Genomic DNA, 23,559 nt, shown 5'->3' on the forward strand with positions numbered 1-23,559 from the left:
CATGAGATCAAACCTTGGGTGGCTCACTGACAGCATGGAACCTGCTTGGGATTCTCTCTCTCCCTCTTTCTCTGCACCTCTCCTGCTGGTGCTCCCCCTCCCCACCCCCACTCTCTCTCAAAACAAATGAATAAACATTTTTTTTTTAAGTTTGGAGTTTTGTATATTTACATGAACTTTCTGAGGCATATTAATGAGACATATACATATTTATGTCTCAGGGGGCTAAATTAAATTTGTTTGGAAGAAAACAGGTATGCATTAAGATTTATATAGTATAACAAAGTATTAATTCAAGGAGACTTTGTTCATTTGTAGAAGTACAAAATGAGAAATGTGTCCATTAAAATAAAAGATTTACACAATCTTTTACCCAAATTTCTTGTGTGTAAGTCAGAACATTAGGGTATGTTTTAAAAAAAAAATAGAACTGAATAAAATTAATTAAGTTATATTAACAACACAAAGGAGCAGCATTTCTAAACACAGTTTAAAACAGGTTTCCAACATAGATCACATGCAGAAATACAATTAAGGAGAAGCTTACACCCTTATCAGTTATCACCTCAAGAAATCCCATCCATCCAGTGGCCTTATGGGGGAATTCATGATTTGGTAAATTTACCAAGGTCTAATGAATGACTGACCTGTATGACCTCTGAAACCCAATTCTATCAGCAGACCTCAGCCACAGGTTCAAGTTAATCATTAATGAGGGTGAGCACAGAAATGAGAATACTCACATCCTCATAAAGAGCTCTTTTCATCCTTGTAATAAGGCCAGAATGGGAAGAAAACAACCAGCCTACGTTTTAGTCAACACATAGAAACAAATACCAGGGGTATCAAAATTCTAGATGCCCATATGAATAGAACTTCCCTTCCCTGGCTTTATTCTCTCTCTTAAAATGAAAGGTATGGGGGAAAAAAAAAGACACTGTAATCTGCTTGCATTCAGGTCTCACAAGAGGTTTGGGGACCCCATTTTAAGGGGCTTTCCTCCTTTCTGCTAGTATTCTGACGGTGTTAATTTTAAAACTTAAAGTCTCAGAAACTATTTCTAATTCCTTAATGAAAACCTCATGGAAGTCTTTATGTATTGAGTTTGTACTTGAGAACTTTCATGTCTCTTCAATTCATCTACACATGGTAGTCAGTTAACCTCTGAAGCTAGCAAGGTGTTCATTTGTTTTTAAATCCCAAGAAAGAAAGAATAGTATCTGTCTTTACAAATGGGATAATCTAAAAATATGTCAAAATAGGTCAACAGGGCAATTTCAAATGATTTAATCACATTCTTAAGTTTAATGATTTTAAATAGTTATAGCTGCTTTTGTAGTTTGTACCTATATGTAAATCTTCCAGATTTAGCAAACAAAGCAGTAGGATACAAGTCAGGTTTGAAATTTTTTATCTGAAATTCAAGTTTAATTGATATACTGTGTTTAACTGGTCAGCCAGATCCATACAAAAACACTTATCAGAACACTATACATCTGTAGTTTCTATATGACTTTAAGTAATATTGATATGGAATATAGTCTTTAGAAATAAAAAGGGGAAAAAACATTAGAATATCTCCCATAAGCCATAACGATCACCCAAACACATGCTGCCAAATTATTTCATATTCGCCATCAGCAGGTTTCAAATTGAAATGAATGCAGATGAATTGCTTTTTCACAGTGATATAAGGCTTATTGCAGTTTTTTGACAGCGTCTTACATAACAAAGCTCTTAATGGAAGCTGAAATTGTCTTCAATTATATCCGGTGTCTAAAGGTGGGTCAGCATAGTTTTAAGCTCTTAAAAATGTCTCTCATTTTTGTCAGGGTTACCAAATTAATAGGACTCAATGAACTTTTGTACTTACTTAAAAGTTAAAACTTGGAGGAGTACACTACATAATGACTTTTTTTAGACTTCCCATATTAAGTTTGGAGATAAAATCACAAGTTTTTGCATGAAAAGGAATTTGAACAAGAGTAAGACAAGGATTGAAATTGAGGTTCATGGTGACTGTGAACGCTAAGGGAGCTCTGGTGTCTGATTTCAGAAATGGATGGGGATGTTTTTAAATTCTTGATTTATTAAGTTATTTAACAAATATTAGGCAGTAGGGACATAGCAGTGACAAAAACAAGCAACTGTGTCTGCCCTCATGCAGCTCATAGTCTAGTGTGGGAACAGAGGCCATACATTTGCTACTTTAATTTGAATAAAAATTGTTTTGAAAGGAAAGTTTCCTATATTTCTTTTTCACATATCTATGAACTATATATTATGTAATTATTATATACAACATATAATTATTATATATAATATATAAAATATATATTACATATAATTACACAGATACATAAATTTATCTCACCCTTTTCATTAACTGACCACTATTATTGTACCTTTTTTAGTTTCATTTTGATAAGGGATAATTAGGAACATATTCTTCTGTACATTTTTAAAATTCTGAATCTCTGTATATAACATCATATCATATATATTCAACACATGCTCTTCTCTTCCCATCCCATATTATCCTGCCACTGAGACTCAGTGTTAAAAGGAAGTAAGGCTATCTTTTTTCAAATATAGATTCATGCTCTTGGAATTCAAAATTCTTAGAGATCAAGGGGCGCCTGGGTGGCGCAGTCGGTTAAGCGTCCGACTTCAGCCGGGTCACGATCTCGCGGTCCGTGAGTTCGAGCCCCGCGTCAGGCTCTGGGCTGATGGCTCAGAGCCTGGAGCCTGCTTCCGATTCTGTGTCTCCCTCTCTCTCTGCCCCTCCCCCGTTCATGCTCTGTCTCTCTCTGTCGCAAAAATAAATAAACGTTGAAAAAAAAAATTCAAAAAGTTATTCAATCAAAATACATGGAATTTATCTTGTATTTAACATGAGACTCCTCTGACATTAATCATGGACATGTTCTGACCCTGATTTTATTAAATCTACTATATCTGTTTTCTTGAAATTCTTTTGTCTTGGAAAAACCAAATAAATTATTTAAAATAATTAATACCACACCTTAAATTACAAACTCTCTTAAATGGGATCTTGTCAATGGGCTTACGAGCTTGTGACAGTTGGAAATAACTTTTGCAAAGAAGCAGTTTGTTTCTGGAAGCTCCATCGTCTCTGACATAGGCCAGTATTATGCAGAGGCAAAGTTTTTTGTTCGGTGGAATCTCTCAATTAGTTCAATTAATTAAAGAAACTGAAGAAATAAACTCTCCTAATAGGTGAACCTATTTTCATACATTCAATTTTAAAGAAGTGAATGATTTTTACTTCTAGAGGTGAATAAATGAGTGAATATAAAGACTGATGCAACCAACAATAATTTTATGACTATGACCCAGACTCAGAAAAAAATTAATATGATAATCCTCTTCTTCAAAGAGCTCAGTAGCTGGTAGTAGGGATAGATACAAACTCATATCCAAATAATGTGGAAGTTGCAATGATTGACACAGACCATTATGATGGTAAAGAGGAATCACTTGAAAGGTAATTGCCAACAACTGTTATGAACTTCTATGTGCCAAATATTTGTCTAAGCGCATTATGTGTATGTGTATTCAGTTTAATACCTACAGCCACCTGGGGCTCCTGGATGGCTCAGTTGGTTGAGCGTCCAACTTTAGCTCAGGTCATGCAGTCGGTTGAGAGCCTGACTTGGGCTCAGGTCATGATATCCCTGTTCATGAGTTCTAGCCCTGTACTGGGCTCACGGCTATCAGTACAGAGCCCATTTTGGATCTTCTGTCTCCCTCTCTACCCCTCTGCCCCCGCCCCCCCACTCTCAAAAATAAATAAACATTAAAAACATTTAATACTTACAGCCACCCCATTTTACTCTTGGGAAAACTGAGTCACAGGTTTTTATTATTTTGTTTGTCTGTTTATTTGTTTTGAAAAGCCTCCCAGTCAATAAATGACATAACATGACATGGAAGGGTTTCAAGGAAAGTGGACTAAAAGTGTTATATTAGTTTTAAAAGACTAGTTAGAATAAGAGGCACAGAAGTAAAGGAAGTGTTACAGAGATACATTTCAGGTAGAGAAAACAAGGTTTTAAAAAAATCATAGCAGTGGGGTACCTGGGCAACTTGGTCTTTTAAGCTTGCAACTCTTGACTCTTGATTTTGGCTCAGGTTATGATCTCATGTGGTTTGTGAGATCAAGCCCTGTGTTGGGCTCTGCATGGACAATGTGGGGCCTGCTCGGGATTCTCTCTCTGACCCCCTGCCCCTTCCTGGCTCACGCACATCCCCGACTCCCCCCCCCCCCAAATAAATAAATAGACTTTAAAAAATCACAGGGGCAGTAAATATATGCTGAGTAGAGGGAAAACTTGACATTTTGGTTTTGCAAAGACCAAAACTGCAAGGTAGACTATAGAGAAAGATGATCTGGAGAGCTAATTAATAAAGGGCCTCTTGAGGAAGAGCATACTTTGTTTGACAGGTTAAGGTTAGGGATTTGTTCAGGCTTCCACAAACCAAATAAATGTTTAAAACAGAGGTATTTTGGACAGTTTTGAATATTATAGAAATTATTTTGATATTGGATGATGGATTTGAGTAGAATAAAACTGTAGGCAGAGCGAGAGTTAACAAGGGGATTTCAGCAAGTGATTAAAGCCACCATAGAAAAGAATTAGAAGAGAATGACTTAAAAAGTATTTAGGAGGTACATATGGCAATCTTGACTTACTGACTGGATGTGGAATGTGAGGAAGAAAGAGAAATCACAGGAATAATTCTCAGGTATCTAGTTTGGATGGATGATGATGTCATCAAAAGTGGGAATGAATTTAGCAGGAAGACATAGTTAAAATGCCAGGAATTTGAATTTTATTTTTAATGTTTATTTTTGAGAGAGAAAGAGAGCGAGAGAGAGAGAGGCAGGCAAAGCATGAGTGGGGGTGGGGCAGAGACAGAGGGAGACACAGGCTCTGAGCTATTATCACAGAGCCCAAAGCGGGGCTTGAACCCATGGACCATGGGATCATGACCTGAGCCGGCGAATGCTTAACTCATTGAGCCACCCAAGCACCCCAAAATGGCAGGAATTTATACACACTGAGTTTGAACTATCTGTGGGTCATTTGGGCCCTGAAGTAGAGTAGTTCATTGAATGTTCAAGTCAGAGTTTAATTGTATAGAAAGGGGTATATAAAATGATATATCCAAAAAGGGGTTAATATCAATAATCTATAAAGAACTCATACAACTCAACAACAAAACAAACAATCTGATTTTAAAATGGTCAGAGGAACTGAATAGACATTTTTCCAAAGAAGACATACAGATGGCTAATAGATACATGGAAAGATCATTAATCTTCAGGGAAATGCATATCAAAACCACAATAAGATAGCACCTCATGCCTATCAGAACGACTAGTATAAAAACAAACAAACCAACAATAAATAAATAACATTTGCAGGTAAGGATGTAGAGAAAAGGGAACCCCTGTACACTGTTGGTAGGAATGTTAATTGGCACAGCCACTATGGAAAAGAGTATGGAAGTTCCTCAAAAAATTAAAAATAGATCTATCATATGATACAGCAATTCTACTTCTGATTATTTACCTGAAAAAAATAAAAACACTAATGCAAGGAGATATATGCACCCCTATGTTTATTGCAGCATTATTTACAATAACCAAAAATGGAAGCCACCTAAGTGTCCACCAATAGATGAATGGATAAAGAACATAAACAATGGAATGTAATTCAGCCATAAAAAATGAAATCTTGCCATTTCATTGGCAGATTAAGAGTTGCAAACTTCCAGTTATAAAATAAATAATTCACAAGATTAAATGTACAGCATGGAGAATATAGTCAATCTTATTGTAATAACTTCTTATGGTGACAGATGGTAACTAGACTTATGGTGATCATTTTATAATGTATATAAATGTTGGATCAACATGTTGTACACCTGAAACTAATGTAATATTGTATATCAACTATGCAATAGGAAAGAGGTAACTGATCACTCAAGGATATTGTGCACACAATGACATGAGCTGCAGGTGGTGAGTGAAACCCTGAGGAGCACCAATGTTCAAGGAGAATATAGAAAAGAAGTCCATGAAAATCCTGAGAAGGAATGACTGTAAAAGCACACTGAATGAGAAGGAGGGGTACAACCAATATCAAATGACGCAAAGAGATCCAATACTAAGCTATTATTACATAATCAAATTAATTTATTGTTTTCTAAATAAAATGATTTATTTAATTAAACTAAATAAACTAAATTATAAATTTTTTGCTCAAATTATTCAATTAATTATTAAATCCTCATATAAGGAGCTCATTGGATTCCATAATACTCCCAATTCCAATTTTTAAAAATGCTTTCAATGTTTCTTTATTTTTGGTAGAGAAAGAGAGACAGAGACAGAGACAGAGTGTGAGCAGAGGAGGGGCAGAGAGAAAGGAAAAAACAGAATCTGAAGCAGGCTCCAGGTTCTGAGCTGTCAGTACAGAGCCCGATGGGGGACTCGAACCCACAAACCGTGAGATCATGAACTGAGCCGAAGTCAGACACTTAACAGGCTGAGACATCTAGGTGCCCCTCCTAATTTCATTTTTTAATGGTAGATGTACAGCTTCAGAATCATCTATATGAAATCATGGACACACCAAAGGTCTATGAAGATAATATGTTTGTTCTTTGTGAAGGTTTACAGCATCTTTCCACCACTGTGCTACAACTCTTCAAAGGTAACAGTTTTACAGGAAGGAAATGATTATTTTTAATAATATCTAATAATCTAAAAAGCACAGAATTAATTCTGTACTCAAATTTGTTGGAGACAGAATTAGAGGTCATCCACTTCAATTCCAGCCTTTTAAAGCAAAAACAATAATGGCCAAAATTAATTGAGTGCTTACTTGTACCCACTCCAGTTCTAATTGCTTTACATGTAGAAACACAATTTCCCAATGAGTATATGTCAAGTGAGATAACTAACTTGTTCATGGTTACAAAGCCAGTAAAAGCAAAGCCACAATTCAAACTTAGGATGTTGTCCAGATAACCTACTTCACCACTACCACTTGTGACAGAAAAGGAAAGGTGGAGGGTGGAATCCCTTGCTGATATGTCTAGTAGGTTTTCAGAATGAAATATGACCCATGGTCCCTTCCTTCCTCAAACACCCTGTCCCATTTTCTGCCCCTTCTTATTCACTGTTGCTAAAACAAGATAATGAACCACATTTTCAAACATTGAAATGAACAGAACATGCTGATATTATTCATCATGCATTGTCTTGGCAAAAGCTTATCCTGGGTTCAATTCTGACCAAGTATAGCACCATAACCCATAGGCATTTTCTCAACCCTACCAGGTCTGAAGCCCAGCATTAATGGGAGGTACTGTGGCAATTTTGTTTCACCATGCACATTGGACTTCAGCTCTCTTGTACATTTTCACTGATCTTCAAATGGAAAGCAGCTTAAGGAATTTAAAAAGATTTGCTGTATCTGTTACTAGTGATGCTTTATAATGTCTCTCACCAGAAAAGAGACTTCGCCATATGAAATCATCAGAAACACTCTTGACCTACAGTGTTAAGGGTTCTAAATTTACCATCAAGTATTACTTATTTTGCAGCGTAGACTAAGTCAGTTTCCCTGAAATTAGCAGAATGGGTTGCCCTTTTATTGAAAAAAAATTTTAACATTTATTCATTTTTGAGAGACAGAGAGAGACAGAGCATGGGTGGGGTAGGAACAGAAAGAGAGAGACACAGAATCTGAAGCAGGCTCCAGGCACTGAGCTGTCAGCACAGAGCCCAACGCGGGGCTCAAACTCACTAACTGCGAGATCATGACCTGAGCTGAAGTTGGACGCCCAAACCATCTGAGCCAGCCAGGTGCCCCTATGGGTTAACCTTTTAAATTCTGAAATAGGTAAAACCAAATTCTATGGTTCAAATTAACAACACAAGAAACAATCGGTGCTAGTGAGGATGCAGAGAAAGGGGAACCCTCTTGCATTGTTGGTGGGAATGAAAACTTGTGCAGCCACTCTGGAGAACAGTATGGAGGTTTCTCAGAAAACTAAAAATAGAAATACCTTATGATCCAGCAATTGCACTATTTGGTATTTACTCAAAGGATACAAAAATTCAGATTCCAAGGGATACACGCACCCCGATATTTATAGCAGCATTATCTACAATAGCAAAACTATGGAGAAAACCCACGTGTCCATCAATGGATGAATGTATAAAGAAGATGTGGTGTGTGCTGATAGCTCAGAGCCTGACTCAGGGCTAGAACCCATGAACTGTGAGACGATGACCTGAGCAGAAGTTGGATGCTTAACCGACTGAGTCACACAGGAGCCCCAGAAGCTGCAGATACTTAGAGACTTGGATCTTGGGGATTATACATCCCTGAATCTGGCCATCATTATGACTTTTCCTTTAGATCCATCCATTAATCCTTTTGCAATGAGAGACCTATGTGGTTTTAGAAGATGACCATGTCACCTATGGTCTTAGATAATTCATCAGGACTGCCATGCCATTTGGCTCTCTTTAGGGCTTCATACTAATGTATAGGGATCTTGAGTGGGGGAAAACACATAGCTTAGCTAGCAAAAGCAGTATGTTTAGGGATTCCTAGAAGCTTACCATACCACTGAAAGTCATCTTGCTATGACATGTTTTGGACTCAGCTTGTTTTTGTTTCAATGGAGGTACTTCCACCCATGCATACGTCACCTTTCATAAAGAAGTGTGATTAAGGTGCACATAAAGGCTAATTAGCGTCAAGCAATTTAGGGTAATCTCAGATGTTTATAGAAGTGGCCTAGGAAGGCTATGTGCCCTGTACCTAGGAACCAAGGGTCAGTATGATACATTGAGTCTCCTGGGATATTATTTTAAGGTCACTCCTGTGGGAGAACGAAGCCACAGCTCTAAGAAAAATCTGAACTTTGAAGTCATACCCCCCACTGGGAGAATATCTGACTAAAATTTAATAAACCCGTGGTGACTCACAGTACTCAATGTATTTCTTATTACTTAAAAAATATTGCTGGGGCGCCTGGGTGGCGCAGTCGGTTAAGCGTCCGACTTCAGCCGGGTCACGATCTTGCGGTCCGTGAGTTCGAGCCCCGCGTCGGGCTCTGGGCTGATGGCTCAGAGCCTGGAGCCTGTTTCCGATTCTGTGTCTTCCTCTCTCTCTGCCCCTCCCCCGTTCATGCTCTGTCTCTCTCTGTCCCAAAAATAAATAAACGTTGAAAAAAAAATTAAAAAAAAAATATTGCTACAACTACTTTAAGATTTTTCCAAAGATCAAAAACAAGTTCACAGAACTTTGGAAACTGAAATTTGTCTTTTTGTACATATAGATTTTTTTTTTGTCTGACTTGGGTCTTAAGAAGTTATTTCGGGGGCGCCTGGGTGGCGCAGTTGGTTAAGCGTCTGACTTCAGCCAGGTCACGATCTCGCGGTCTGTGAGTTCGAGCCCCGCTTCAGGCTCTGGGCTGATGGCTCAGAGCCTGGAGCCTGTTTCTGATTCTGTGTCTCCCTCTCTCTCTGCCCCTCCCCCATTCATGCTCTGTCTCTCTCTGTCCCAAAAATAAATAAATGTTGAAAAAAAAATTTAAAAAAAAAAGTTATTTCGTTCATCATCATTTCATGAAGATTATTCATGGCTAAAAGATAAATATTACAATTTCTTAGAGCATGTAGCAATGGTTTAGATCTTCCAGTTTGAAATAGTCACGGATTATCCTCCTCTCTATATTGGGTGACTTCGTTTTCCTACCCTTTCCAGTTTAGAGACAGTTTTTCTCAAAAGCGAAAAAGAAAGTAGCGAAATTATGTCTTGTTTCTCTAAGTTCCTGTCATACTTAATCCTTTCTAAAATTCCAAGACCTGAAAGTGGCAAAGCTGGGACTTGAAATCAAGCCTTCCTGATACTTAAGCTGTGAACGACTCACAGTGTTTCGATGTATCCTTTGACTTTATAAGTTTTGCACTACTCGGTAGCATAAGATAAATAAATATTTCCTTTTATTCATAGAGTCCTTAATTTATTTTCTAAGAAGTAATGTTTCAAGTTGGTGAAGGGGGAAAATGTAACCAATCTGAAAAAAAAAATCAATTACTTAACTTTAATTTCAGAGCCCAAATGTATCCCCATTAAATTAGAAATGGCCTTAATAATTCTGCAGAAACAGAATATGTAGAAATTTAAAATGATAAGTTACAGAGCTAGAATTTCTTCAAGATATAAAATTAAGCTTTCCTTTGTCATTGCCCACTATAACACTGAGGTCAGGGTTTTCTGCTCTTTGAGGCAGCCAGTAGTTTTTCAGAAAGCTTGTAGATATACATTCTATGTAGAGTTCTTACCCTGGTTTTAGTAGACCAGGCAGAAAAGAATGGAAAAATAAATAATGTTTATCTAATTAATGTCCAATCCAATGGCAGATATTTGCCCAGTTATGTCCCCCTTCAATCCCAGACTAGCTTCTCTCCGTCCTGGAAAGACTCTCTTCTTTTAGGCACATTTTGCACTAGAGTGGCCCTGGGCAATCTTGCCAGTTTCTTCGTTTCTACGCAGTGAAGTAACTGTTAGGCTACCTAACTTTGGAACTATACATCCGGAAGAAAGATATAATCAGATGACCTACAGAAGGCCAGCCTAATACCCACTCATTCATTCTATTTTACATCAGTCTGTGAAGCTACATGAAACACATATATGTTTTATGGCCCATTTTACTGCCTTGTGAGCCTTTCAGAATGTTAGAAACACTATTTTCTGTGTGAGGAAGGTTCTGATTGGCACCCTGTAGTCTTAGAAGACCATTGTGGATGCTGAAATTTGTTAAGTTCAAGTCATTATTATTCTCATGAATCCTCCATTCCAATACTTGTATGTACACAGTGAAATGATGGTTTCTATTATGATCCTGATCCTAAGGCAAAAAATGGGTAATAAATTAGATTCAATTATCTAGAGTGTCTACATAATTGTAGTACAGTTTTATTAAATTAAAGATAGTTATCAGAATGGTTCCTCTTTCTCAGAATTAGATGTCTGAGAAAACTACAGAGGAGAGAAAGCCTGCACACCTGAGCACAAAATCTGTTCATTTTGGTTTTGTCTAGCATTTATCTAAGCATATAAAGTTGACCTACTCTGTGACCTACAAGGTCACCTTTCTGAGTCTTCATTCATTTATCTATAAAATGTTACAAATGTACCATGTCACTTACAAATTCCTTCATCTCAAGATCCTATCGTTCTATTGTGGAATTGTTCCTCAGCTGACATAAAACATCTAATTTGTATTAGAATTTTGTTGAAACGTGTTTCATAAACACAAACGTTTGACGTTTAAAACTTGTCAGCTTATCAAAGACCTTGACCGATGAGAGATTAATAATTTTCTAAGTAAATGCTGTCATTCAAGAGTAAGGAGTGTGAAAATGGGTACAGGAAACCTCATTTAAAATGGAGTCAAAAATCCCTGAAGGGGGCGCTCTCACAGACATGCCAGTGTTTGAAGGCTGCATAACCATCAGGAAGAAAGATATGAATTATCTTGACAAGGGAGAGCATTTTTCACATAAAGATTTCATCTCGTGCTTTTAAGAAAAAGAAGGAAGATCTCTAAATGCTGTAGCAACAACACGATAACCACTACTAAAGCCAGTGAGAAACCACCACAACCTGGAACTCTTAATTTTCTCCAAAGAACTTTTGTTTAAAACAACCCATCTCAATTTCCTCCTAAAATCTAATAAAGGCTGGCTTTCCCTGTGTCTCTTCAGACTTGTCTATGGTTTACCATAGGTTGCTTGTCCTGAATTGCAATTCTGCTATTCCCAAATAAACTCATTTTGCTAGGAAAATAACTGGCTGTTTTATTTTTGAGCTTGACAGGATGAAATATTTGTGCGTTTTTGCATTGTGTCAATGCAGTGATTTTTTAAAAATTAAGAGCAGATGGATATTTAGACATCAAAAAGAGCTGTTTGAAATACTGAACACTGTATTATTAAAACTCACCAGCTGAGGTTTGCTGACAAGAGGAATGATCATAAAACATAACCTTTTATTTCATCAGAGAAAGTTATGCCTTCCCAACATCTGAAGCCCAATATCCATAAAATGGTTTCATACAAGTGACATCCTACTCAAAACAGCTGTCTGCAAGGAAAATAAATGGGATTTAATCTGCCATAAAATGAATTGCACAATTTATTTTTCTTGAGGAAGTCATGCCTTTGTGACATCGGTGAGCTGTAACAGTTTTGCTTTGAAAAGAAGCATCTCTTTCTATGCCAAACCCATATTAATTCAACCATGTGGAGTTTTCCTCCATAAAAAGCAGATCGGCTTCCCACGACCTGATGATGGGAGTTGCCGTCCTCCACCTTTAAAAGCACCGATTTCAAACATGAACCCTAAATAATTATTTAAGCCAGAGATAGAAGGGTTTTAAGATGCCTGGCTATTAAGTACAAAATATATAAAAACTGTCACTCAGCCACAAAAAATGATTATTTCATATGCTTCAAGTTAATGTTTAAGAAGAGAACAAAACTGTAAGAGAACAAAATGATAGAAAAATGACAGTTCAGATTTATCATATCTTCAAAATAAAAATATTAAAAAAACTTGAGAGAATCATAGAGCAAACATAAATATTTATAACCCCAAAGTTGACTTACTATTCTATTTGGGTATTTTAAAAGACATCTAGCAATAGAGGTATGGTATGGTAGAGCTAAGGTTTTAAATTTTTTTTTTAATGTTTATTTATTGTTGAGAGATAGAGCATGAGCAGGGGAGGGAGAGACAAAGAATCCAAGCGGGCTCCAGGCTCTGAGCTGTCAGCACAGAGCCCAACGTGGGGCTCGAACTCAAACTGAGATCATGACCTGAGCCGAAGTCAGATGCTCAACCGACAGAGCCACCCAGGCGCCCCAAGCTAAGGTTTTAATTTATTTCATTCATTTCAGTACACAAAATATTTTTCTAATGACAAAGGAAAAGAAAGCCACAATAACACAATTTTTAACTGTGAAATCTGTTCTAATATTGTATGTGATATCTAACATACAGTTCAACCGGACAATGAAACTTAGGTTTGCTTCTTCATTCTATCATACATTTTCTAAAATATTTATGTTCAAAATTAGCCTAAAAGCATTTCATTCTGATGACTACCTTTTCTCAAACTACATTCTCACATGCTACAATAGAACATTTTAAAATAGTTTTTGTCAAAATTAAGCACATTATCTATTTGAATGGAAATTTCCACAAGCATACCTTTGTAAAGTAAATATAAATCCTGCTGAAACTGAAATTAATTTAATCACATTTAGCTATATTGTTACTTTCTTTAGAGGGCAGAAGAATATAATGCCTGCAAGAAATTTTGTTTAGTGCTCTGAACCTACCAGTGCTAGTGTTACAAATTCATCAAGAATAACGTAACATATACCTTTATAGTATCTCAAGGTCCTTTATTTTAATCTGCAAAACAAGCACCTACTTCAAATAGGTCTTTGCTAGATAAATAAGGGATTCTAATAGTAATCGTGAGGACTGTCAATGTGTGTATAACCCTCAGTAACATTCCTGAAGACTGGAGAGATTATTCACATTTGCTGTAGAGAAGAAAAAGGAGACAACAAAATGCTACTTTAAACATTAAGGCGAAGGTAAGGCTCACTAAGAACACATAACTCCCATTATTTTAGTCAGCTAAATTGTTTACATGGACATGGACATCATGTGAGATTGGATTTTTAATTTAAAAGTAGAGAGATAGAAATCCCCAAAGTGCTTTGCCTGCTGAGACAGATTCTATCAAGGCATATTCTGCCACTGGTGGGTAATACTCATATTTTATGAATACAAAAAGATTTGTTTATGAGTTAATTTTGTATTTTGTAAGTTCCAAAACTTGCTCTTGTAGTTTATAGGCTCATTTTCCTCTGACCTTGAGAACACATTACTGTTTTATGTTCATATTTATGACGCTGGGATACAGTGCCACTCTATGTTTTGACTCCCTTTCAACCACAAATGCTAAACTAATTGGTAAACAGAACTATTTTATTAAAACTATCCATTTTGCCATTAAGCAATATGATATTCAAATTTATCAGCAGAAATCAGAATAGCTTTCTTTCCACTCTTTAGCAAGTGATGCTGAATTTCTAAATAGAAAAATACACAATTGTATTTTACAACATTTTCTTAGTTCCTGCTACTTATTAGTATCTAAAACCGAATCTTTATTTTAAAGTACAATTATCCTTACAGTTTAAAATATGAATATTAGATCTAAACAATTCCAAGATGCATCACAGTGAGTAGTTCTTAATAAATCTGAGACATAAAAATCGCATGTCTCATAGTCTAGTAGAGTATCTGATGAAATACCAGCACTAAAACATTTTTGTTGACTGTCATCTAAGAATCTTTAATATGCACTTTAGTGTTAGTATTTTATCATATAAATAGAAATGCACTACCATTCTTTATCTATTTTATGACCTTTTCACACTGATGATATCTTCCAACTTCAGATAGTTATAAAACATGTGCTAACTGATTTGTCTGCTTATGGAAACTTGCCTTAATGTACACTTGGAGACTATTTGAGTAAAAGAGAACCAAATTCAAGACGCATCATTACCATTTGTGAGGTGATTTAAAATAGTCTCACTATTTTAAAGATTTACAAACACTTTCAACCATGTGAGGAATTTGAAATTTTTATGGTAATATGGATCTTTACAGAAATTGCTTTGCTATTGGTTGGTAATATATATATTTCTATATAAGCAATATATATTATAGATATACAAATATATATTTTCTTTTCCATTTTCTGAACTTGGCATGGAAATTACTGAATGAATCCAATGCAAAATAGATCTACAAAATGCTAGGAAGAGAAGGAAAATTGGCGAGAGGGAAGAATGGCAATAACCTAAAACTAAACATACAATGCTATAAAATGAATTCATCAGAAGATGGAGGAAATGTCTACAAATTTGTGAAAATGCCAAAATCTATCAAAGAAATATAATAACAAATGTAAAATTAATATCTAAAATAATGTAGAGATAATGTTACAGAATTTCCCTCCCAGTGTTTCCTTACAGATTTATAAATCCAATATCAATTGCAAAGTAGGCAATAAAAACAAATAGAAAATTTGTTTATAATAAGATACACAAAAAACAGGAAATTTTGAAATTAGGCTATTTATGCATTCATATCACTCAATGAAGCTTCAGCCCCAATTCTGAAATACATGAAAGTTATTCTGAAGCTTTGATTCATATAAAAATTACACAAAGATCATGTTGAAATAAAGATTTTGATATATTTGGATGGAGCCTGAGAGTCTGCACTGCTAATAAGTTTTCATCGTGGTGCTGATGCTGCTGGTCCGTGGACCACACTTTGAGGAACAAGGATTTATGCTATCTACAGCAAAGTACACTGGGTTTCTTAAAGTTGCTGGCTTTGCCAGATTGGGAGGATTATTTCTAGTTTCGGATTTTCCCTCCAACTAGTACATGGAACATAGCAGATCTTTGTGAATCTGAAATATTCAACTCCTACCTTTCCTGACCAGCTCTGGAATAAGCAGGGACAAGAGGGAATGAGTGTGAATGTACCTGTTTTGCGTGTGTGTACCCAGTGCCCAGTTGTACCCCCATACTTGCATTAAGGGAAAGGTGTCAGCAACTCTCCCGTGACTATCCTAATGTGAACTTGCATTCATCTAAGCACACAAAGTTTAGAGAATTGTCAGGTTCAAATGTGCCCTATCTCTGAGGTTAAGCCCCAGCTTATTTCACACATTTCAACATTTTTCCATGTGGATGCTGTTAAGGTTGCCTGGAATTTGGAGATAAGCCCAGGATTAGTCCTGCTTTAAAGTCATCATGAAGCCTTGTTATAGGCCTCAAGTTAAGTTGTTAAATGTATTTCTGAGAGCTTACTGGGAAGAAAAAAAATAATCACATTCACTAACTTTGGTGAGCTTCAGGTAGCAAAAACATAATGCTGTGGAAAACTTACCTGCAGACCTGTACCTTCATGTTTCTGTAGACAGAGGGCTTATGATAGGAGGCTAAAACAATATTCTGTTTACCAAGCTTGCTTTAGGAAGAATATGTAAAACAAGAAGGGCTGGAAAAGGGTGTGTACTTTTTGTTTTTTAATTTTGATAACTGGGTCAACCCTATTCAAGCAGATTTTTAAAAATCACTTTGTGGGGCGCCTGGGTGGCGCAGTCAGTTGAGCGTCCGACTTCAGCCAGGTCACGATCTCGCGGTCCGGGAGTTCGAGCCCCGCATCGGGCTCTGGGCTGATGGCTCGGAGCCTGGAGCCTGTTTCCGATTCTGTGTCTCCCTCTCTCTCTGCCCCTCCCCCGTTCATGCTCTGTCTCTCTCGGTCCCAAAAATAAATAAATGTTGAAAAAAAAAATTTAAAAATCACTTTGTAATATTCGTAATTACTCTATAATTATGAAACTTTTTGGTGGTTTTTTTTCTCTACTGCTATGAAAACTACTACTACAGAATTTGCCAATTACTAGATCGCTTACATTTTTTGGAACTCTGAATTCCAAGTGATACTAAACTTGTGCTATTAAAATAGCCAACATGCTGGCTTCTCTCTTTTTATTTATTTTTTACATATATATAGCTATTCTATTGATCTAGAGGACATAAAATATAAGGCAGTAATATTTGATTAAGTCTTGTCAAAATTTTATTGCCTTCGGCTAAAGGACATTGCAGAATATCCAGTATAAGAACCATAGTGCAAAAGTGTTTAGATATATGCTGAACAGACTGGAAATTGGAACAGAGTTCTGAAAATAAATATAAAGTAAAACATTTCAGAAATAATTTTCTAAAGGAAGCCAAAAGCCCCTATCTTCCCACACTTTAAATTTTATCTGGCCTACTTAGTTTGATTTTTAAAGAATTGGTGGAAAGACTCTGCATGTTACAGGCTTACAATTTCTGTGTTGTCTACATAAATGTATAAGCATACTTTCAAGTATAACAATTTTTAACAGCATAGCTAGAGATAGGATCAGAATAAAAAGGAGCAGGAAAACTGTCTCTGTCTTAGAGGCTCTGTAAACAAGAGGTGTCTTAAGATATCTTCCCTCTCATATAATGGAGAAAATAAACTTGAAAGGAATTTTGATAAACACTCATGTAAGGCCTCTCCTATAATATAGGTGGGTAACATGCTCTTTTTATCCTCCTTTTGATAAACCTCTACAGGGTAGTTTTTTTTCCACATCTGTAGTAAGTTACTTGCTTATTGGTAAATTTTGATTTTTTAAATGTTAAAGCAGCCTTAATTTTTCTAACATGCTATGAATTACCACAATTTGTCTTCACAACCCCTCTGACTTCTGTTCCTTCTGGAGATGATAGGTGGGTAGATGGATGAATGGATGGATGGATGGATGGATGGATAGATAGATAAATGATTAAATTGAGAAGATCTCCACAAAAAAGTATGGAGACTTTTTATATTTTAATAGTAAGGGAGTATTTGATGAGTAGAAATAGTTGAGAGCAATTACTCTATTTTGCAGTGCACAATTTGCTCAACCATCCAAGGCAGCTCTCCATCCTGACCTCTCTATGAGGAATTACTCAGATAGCTAAGAACTTATCTCCATTTTGATAAAAAATCTAAGACACAGAACTCATTAATCTGATGTCATATAGTTAATAGTTGGTGTTAGAATTGTAGCTTGTGTGTGTCATGTTAATTTTATGATTTCCCATAATTCAGGAAGCAGGACTGATGATTCTTAGGTCCACCTAAATCCTCATATTTTGTCAGAGGAGACTTTTTTTTAATTAAAACAAAAATTTGGAAGAAGAGTCTTTCCTGTTACATGCAACTTTAGAATTATGAAGTATTCTGAGAGATTATAGAACTATTTTTATCACTTATTTCTTTCAAAGTTTACTTTTACCCATATTGACAATTTAACACAATAAAAAGCAATATTCAAAAAATTTAACCTTTTGAAGGTTTAATGATCATGAAATAATACTCTTGACTTGATAGTTTATAGGAATACAATATCTATATTAAAGGCTTAACAAAATATTAAAATAATTGTTATCTTTAAAAATGTCCAACAGAAAAGTCAAAATCACCATTACTATCCTAAATATTATTTTTTTCTGTTGTTCTACTTCCCTAACACTAATTATATTAACACTCTTCTGTCACTTACTTCCCAGGTGACATTATATGCAGAAGGATAGTCCACCAAAGTTGCTATTGTACAAAAGATGACAGGGAATTGAAGTCAAGACAAATGCAGATGCCACTATTTTCTCCCCCTTAAAAGATGTTCAATTGAAAAATGCCTCTGAGAACATTCAGCAAAAAATGCTCTGTAAACCACAATTTTCTGCTACCAAATGTTTCCTACTATATTACCCTCAGGTCAAAATTCCACTGTAATAAACAGTTTACCAAGACAAAGTTAATTATGTAGGAAACGCTCCATAGATACACTATCTTATTTCTCTTAGTACCAGTCAACCACAAAAGACCATTTATCTGGTGATGTGTAGTCCCAGATCTTTCTTCCTCATTTTCATTCTTTTGTTTAAAAGCAAAGTTTAAAGTTTTAGCTGTAACACATTAAATGCTTATTTTTAGCCAGGGGTATTAATGACTACTTGGAAATAAGCAATCTCAATTAGAAAAAAAAAAAAAAAAAAAAGAAGTCAATGTGTTATTTAAATTAATTTTTTAAGTAATAAATTTCAGTTTTAGACACTGGCTTGCATTCTCGGGTAGGGTTGAGTGCATATCTACCTAAGCAACACAAGGCAAACATTGCTTTGAATCAACCTAAATTACCAAGTGAGTAGTTTACTATTTTAATGGAATGATGTTAGATAATCTCATTTTTGTCATGTAAATTTCAACAGAAATTAATATTAGGTAAATCGTGACTTAGTATTTGAAGCAAATCATTCAAGACTGGAACTCTGTTAAAGAAATCTTAAGATTAACACACTGAGCAATTTTACTTACACAGAATTTTTTAGATACTATGAAGAAACTGACATTTTTTCTTCAAATGAAATTTCCAAAACTTTAATTAACCCACTTGATTTCAAGATGTTTTCTCTTGTGAGGCATAAGAACAATATGCAATTAAACTCTTTTACTGCCATTTTTTCTTACAGTAAAGCATAGCTCTTTCATGCAATGAAATATAAGGTAGAACACTGTATTCCCAAATAGATCAACATCATTAGAAAACGTTTCTTCCTGTCCACTCACATCAGCCAAGAAAGAGAAACTTTCCTTTCCTTTGAGAACAATTCTCACATTTAGACCAACTATGATCAATGAAGTCCTAATCTCAAGAAACTTTCTATAATTTTATTCCCCTCTTATAAACCACATGATGTTTCTCAGAATGGTAGGTATATTAAAGCTTATGTCAAATTTCCTAATACATACCAGACTTTTTGGTTTATTGTTCAAATATGACAAAATAGCTAGAATTGCCAAATAAAAATATTTGTGTTACTTACAATTTCTAGTATTTATGAAGTGACAAGCACAGACTAGAGTATACCATACTGGTAAATAATAGAGCAGATGTTCCTCAGAAACAAGAACAGATTTTATAAATCTACTGGAATATCTCCCCATTCATATGTACTTACAATAGCATATTTTACAGTATTTGTTCTGAAGCTGAAAGTAGAATGTGGGGCATTTTGCCAATACCTATCTAATTTACAACAGAAATGTAATTCAAATTTTCTTATAGTTTCGCAAATGACACCAATACCTTCTCATCCATTGGCCAACACTTATGAAATCACAACACAGACAAAACTTCATAATCACCTTTCAGATAGAATTAGAAATATCACAATAATCTTCTGGCATTTTTTAAAGCCTGTAATGATTACGTAGGTAATAACAGAATATCATTAACTGTATCTTACCTCTATCACTGAAGTCATCTACTAGAATGATTTCTGCTATCAGACTCTCTGGGGTTCGGTTAATTATACTGTGGATAGTACGCAGGAGTGAAGTCCAACCTTCGTTATGAAATGGGATAATGATGCTGGTGTTTGGCAGCCTTTCCAGGTACATCTTGTGCTTACAACTGGAGATGACATAGAAAGAAAAAAGCAATGTCAAATGCAAAACTATAGTGTATCTTACACTGCTATTTACTCACTGTGTTATCCAACATCTGTGAAAAACTGGACTTTGTCTAATACTTTTCCAAACAGAGCTTGTACATGATAATAATTACTCTGTTCATTCATGGAATTCATTAATTATCCCTTTCACATGTGCTCTTAACGAAATAATTATTTATCATTTTTTTTGTATCAGGGATTCAAATACTAGGTAAGAAGTGCATTGAAATGTTATGTTCTTGTTAATGTACACTTTTCTTATTGTTACCTAATAGTAATGTGAACACTTTTTACGAGTTAAAATTGTTTCCATTTGGTACATGGTTAAGGTTTAGATATGTTTCCTGAGAAGTTCTGGAAATCCAACTTCTATAATTATGCTTAGTTGATCAGTTTTGGTTGTGGTATGTTTCAATGGCTGGGTAACATTTAAGTTCTACAAGGAAAACACAGTCTTACAATGAAATAAGTGAAGATTTAATCTTAAATAAGCATATACTGATACAACTACATAATAAGATTACTTTAAGATCCAAGCCAGACATTATCACATTTCTTGTGGAAAATTTTAACCAGAAATCCCATGTAGCTTTATTCATTATGAAAGAAATCCAAGATACCAAAAAGAATGTAGGCTTTAACTTTTGGCATAGTTAAAAGCGATTTATTATGTGTAATTGCTATTTTTACATATTTATGATTTATTTAATTAATTTATAAGCCACATGAAGGCAGCAACGTGATCTGAAATCTCATGTAATTCCTAGTTCAGCAGGTCACCCAAGCTTTTTTGAGGATGATGAATTCATCTAAGTTTGTGAAATTTTTGAGTTACTTCAAAACTAAAATAGGATAAAATTTCAATCAGTTATCAAATTCAATGATTTTCCTGATATGGATAACCTGATAACAAAAAAGAGAGTGGAAATCTAGAAACAGGCAGTTTCCACTTAAATGCAGAAGGATCTAAGGCTTCAGCTTTTGCCAGGACACTGGCTACTATTTCGTCTAGAGGAGGAAACAAACCATAGCAGGATTTGAAGTATGCTTAGATTCTACCAAGATGTATATACATGCACCAGAACATTCAAAATATTACTTAAAATATTCTTTCCAGTCGTTTCAACACTTTGTTTTACTATGATCTCAAAAGGATATATTAAATACTGCTGTGGAGCTACGGATCTACAATAAGAGATGTTGCCTTACAGCTTGGGAAAACACGACAATGTAATTAAAGCCAGCAAAATTAACTATCCTAGAAAATAAAATAAAATAAAATATTTTAGTTATATAATTTGAAAATACAAACATTTCCTTTTTTATTGTGTCCATTTATTTTTAATCTCAGTGTTTACTATTTATGACAATATCTATAAAACAAGTAGATTTTGATGTTTTAAAATAGGATGAAAAGAATTAGAGAGAAATATTAAGATAATACCATGAAATGGGCATTAAATGCTAGGGAAAAAAACCTGAAATTCATTTTAGGATCAAACAAAATGGTTAAAAATATATAATAGCATATGAAACAGTGATTTCTAAGGACGTATTGTGAGCTGGATGCTGTCACATAAAATGCACAAGTCTGGAAAAGCGTGCTAAAGTAATTCAACACACCTTGTTATAATCATGTACAGTCACCCATTCTTCTCAACAAAGCCAAAGACCCAAGCTTCACTATATCAGTATTCAGGATAATTGCACCTACTCATGCAAACCATCATACCTAACAATGCTCTAGGAATGCAACTGATATTTCCAAAAAGGCAAATTAGTTTTTAATCATTAAGGTGAGACATTATACATATCACGTGCTTATTAAGAAAGAATTGCACTCAGAGCAATACCCTATAAGCAATCAATAGTGACATTTAACAGCTGTATATAATCTATTCAGAAAATAGGCAGACACAAAAGGATGCAAGATTGATCATATGCAAATAAGGCTTGCCTTCATAAAAATGTTTTCAATTGTTTCTATCTCTGTGAGCTCAAACTATTACCACACATAAGTAAAAAGATCTCTACTACTCATTCATTAAGTCACAATGATCTGCTGAGGTCTGACAGAAGCCAGGATCCAAAATGGAAATACAACAATGAACAAAACCTAGTCCCTGAGTTCAAGAGGTTTGTAATAGAATAGGAGATATAGAATGGTAAGTAGAGTTTAATAGGGTGCTATAGGATATTTAAGAGAGCCCCCTGACAGTGTTACAGAAATTCAAGTGAGAGCTGAAGGTGATCTGCAAAGACAGGTTCAACATATATTTAGGAACAGAGCTGACATGACTTGGTAACTGGGAGAAGTAGTTTAAGGAGGACTCCCATGTTTTGGACACGGGCAATTGATCTTATGAAACACAGAGGGAGGGAGGCAAACCATAAGAGACTCTTGAATACAGAGAACAAACTGAGGGTTGATGGGAGGATGGGGGAGAGGGTGAAATGGGTGATGGGCATTGAGGAGGGCACTTGCTGGAATGAGCACTGGGTGTTGTATGTAAGTGATGAACCACGGGAATCTACCCCCAAAACCAAGAGCACCCTTTACACACTGTATGTTAGTCAATTTGACAGTAAAGTATATTAAAAAAGAACAGAAATACAGACTGACATAACAACACAGTGTGTGAGGGGCACATCTCAGGATTGCAAGGCTTGAGGGCGAACGTGAGTTCAATTCTGACCACGTTAAGGTTGAAGTGTCAAATATCCTGCTGAACACAGCAATTATATATATGGTATATACATTTACTTGTCTTATGTATGTATGTATTTATGTATCTATGTTAATATATATGTTTTTGGCTCAAGGTCAAGATGTGTTTTACTGGAGGAACGGGCTTGTGGGTGATAGGCTGTAGCAGATGATGCCAGTGGACCACCAGTATTTCCTTACCATTCACAATCCTGGTACATGCCAAGAGGAACCTCTATAAACCTCTATAGAGGAACCTCTATAAACCCCTATATAGAAGAAACTCTATAACTGCAGTTAGCCAAGTGAGTGCTTTCCCTCATCTCTGAACGGAAACAGATTAGATACTCTGAAGGAAATTAACACCCCTGGAGCAAGTATCAACCAATGAAGGAGGGAAGGTGGAGAATAGACAGTCCTATGGTAAGATAACTGTGAGATGTTTTCTATGATGTGTACCAGAGTTTCCCAGCAAGACTGACTCTCAGGTGCCCACAGAGGTAAGCATCTTGCCAGTGTATCTTTTTACCAGCTACTTTCGCTTCCTGTCTTACTTCCTCATCCAGCCTCCCCAGGTACTTTCTGT

The 23,559-nt window shown here is 35.6% G+C and overlaps 1 protein-coding gene across 4 annotated transcripts in view; it reads right to left on the bottom strand.

The window, feature by feature from the left end:
• Positions 1-23,559, bottom strand: part of GALNTL6 (polypeptide N-acetylgalactosaminyltransferase like 6) — a 1,208,379-nt gene that overhangs the window by 654,530 nt on the left and 530,290 nt on the right. For all 4 annotated transcript variants that reach the window (XM_040470479.1, XM_040470472.1, XM_040470497.1 and 1 more), the window contains one exon: positions 20,060-20,226. In XM_040470479.1, the coding sequence (XP_040326413.1) occupies positions 20,060-20,226 (167 nt within the window). The remainder of the gene's footprint in view (positions 1-20,059; positions 20,227-23,559) is intronic.

The sequence above is a fragment of the Herpailurus yagouaroundi genome, unplaced genomic scaffold (assembly GCF_014898765.1).
Source record: "Herpailurus yagouaroundi ecotype Mexico unplaced genomic scaffold, PumYag 28, whole genome shotgun sequence".
Lineage (NCBI taxonomy): Eukaryota > Metazoa > Chordata > Mammalia > Carnivora > Felidae > Herpailurus > Herpailurus yagouaroundi.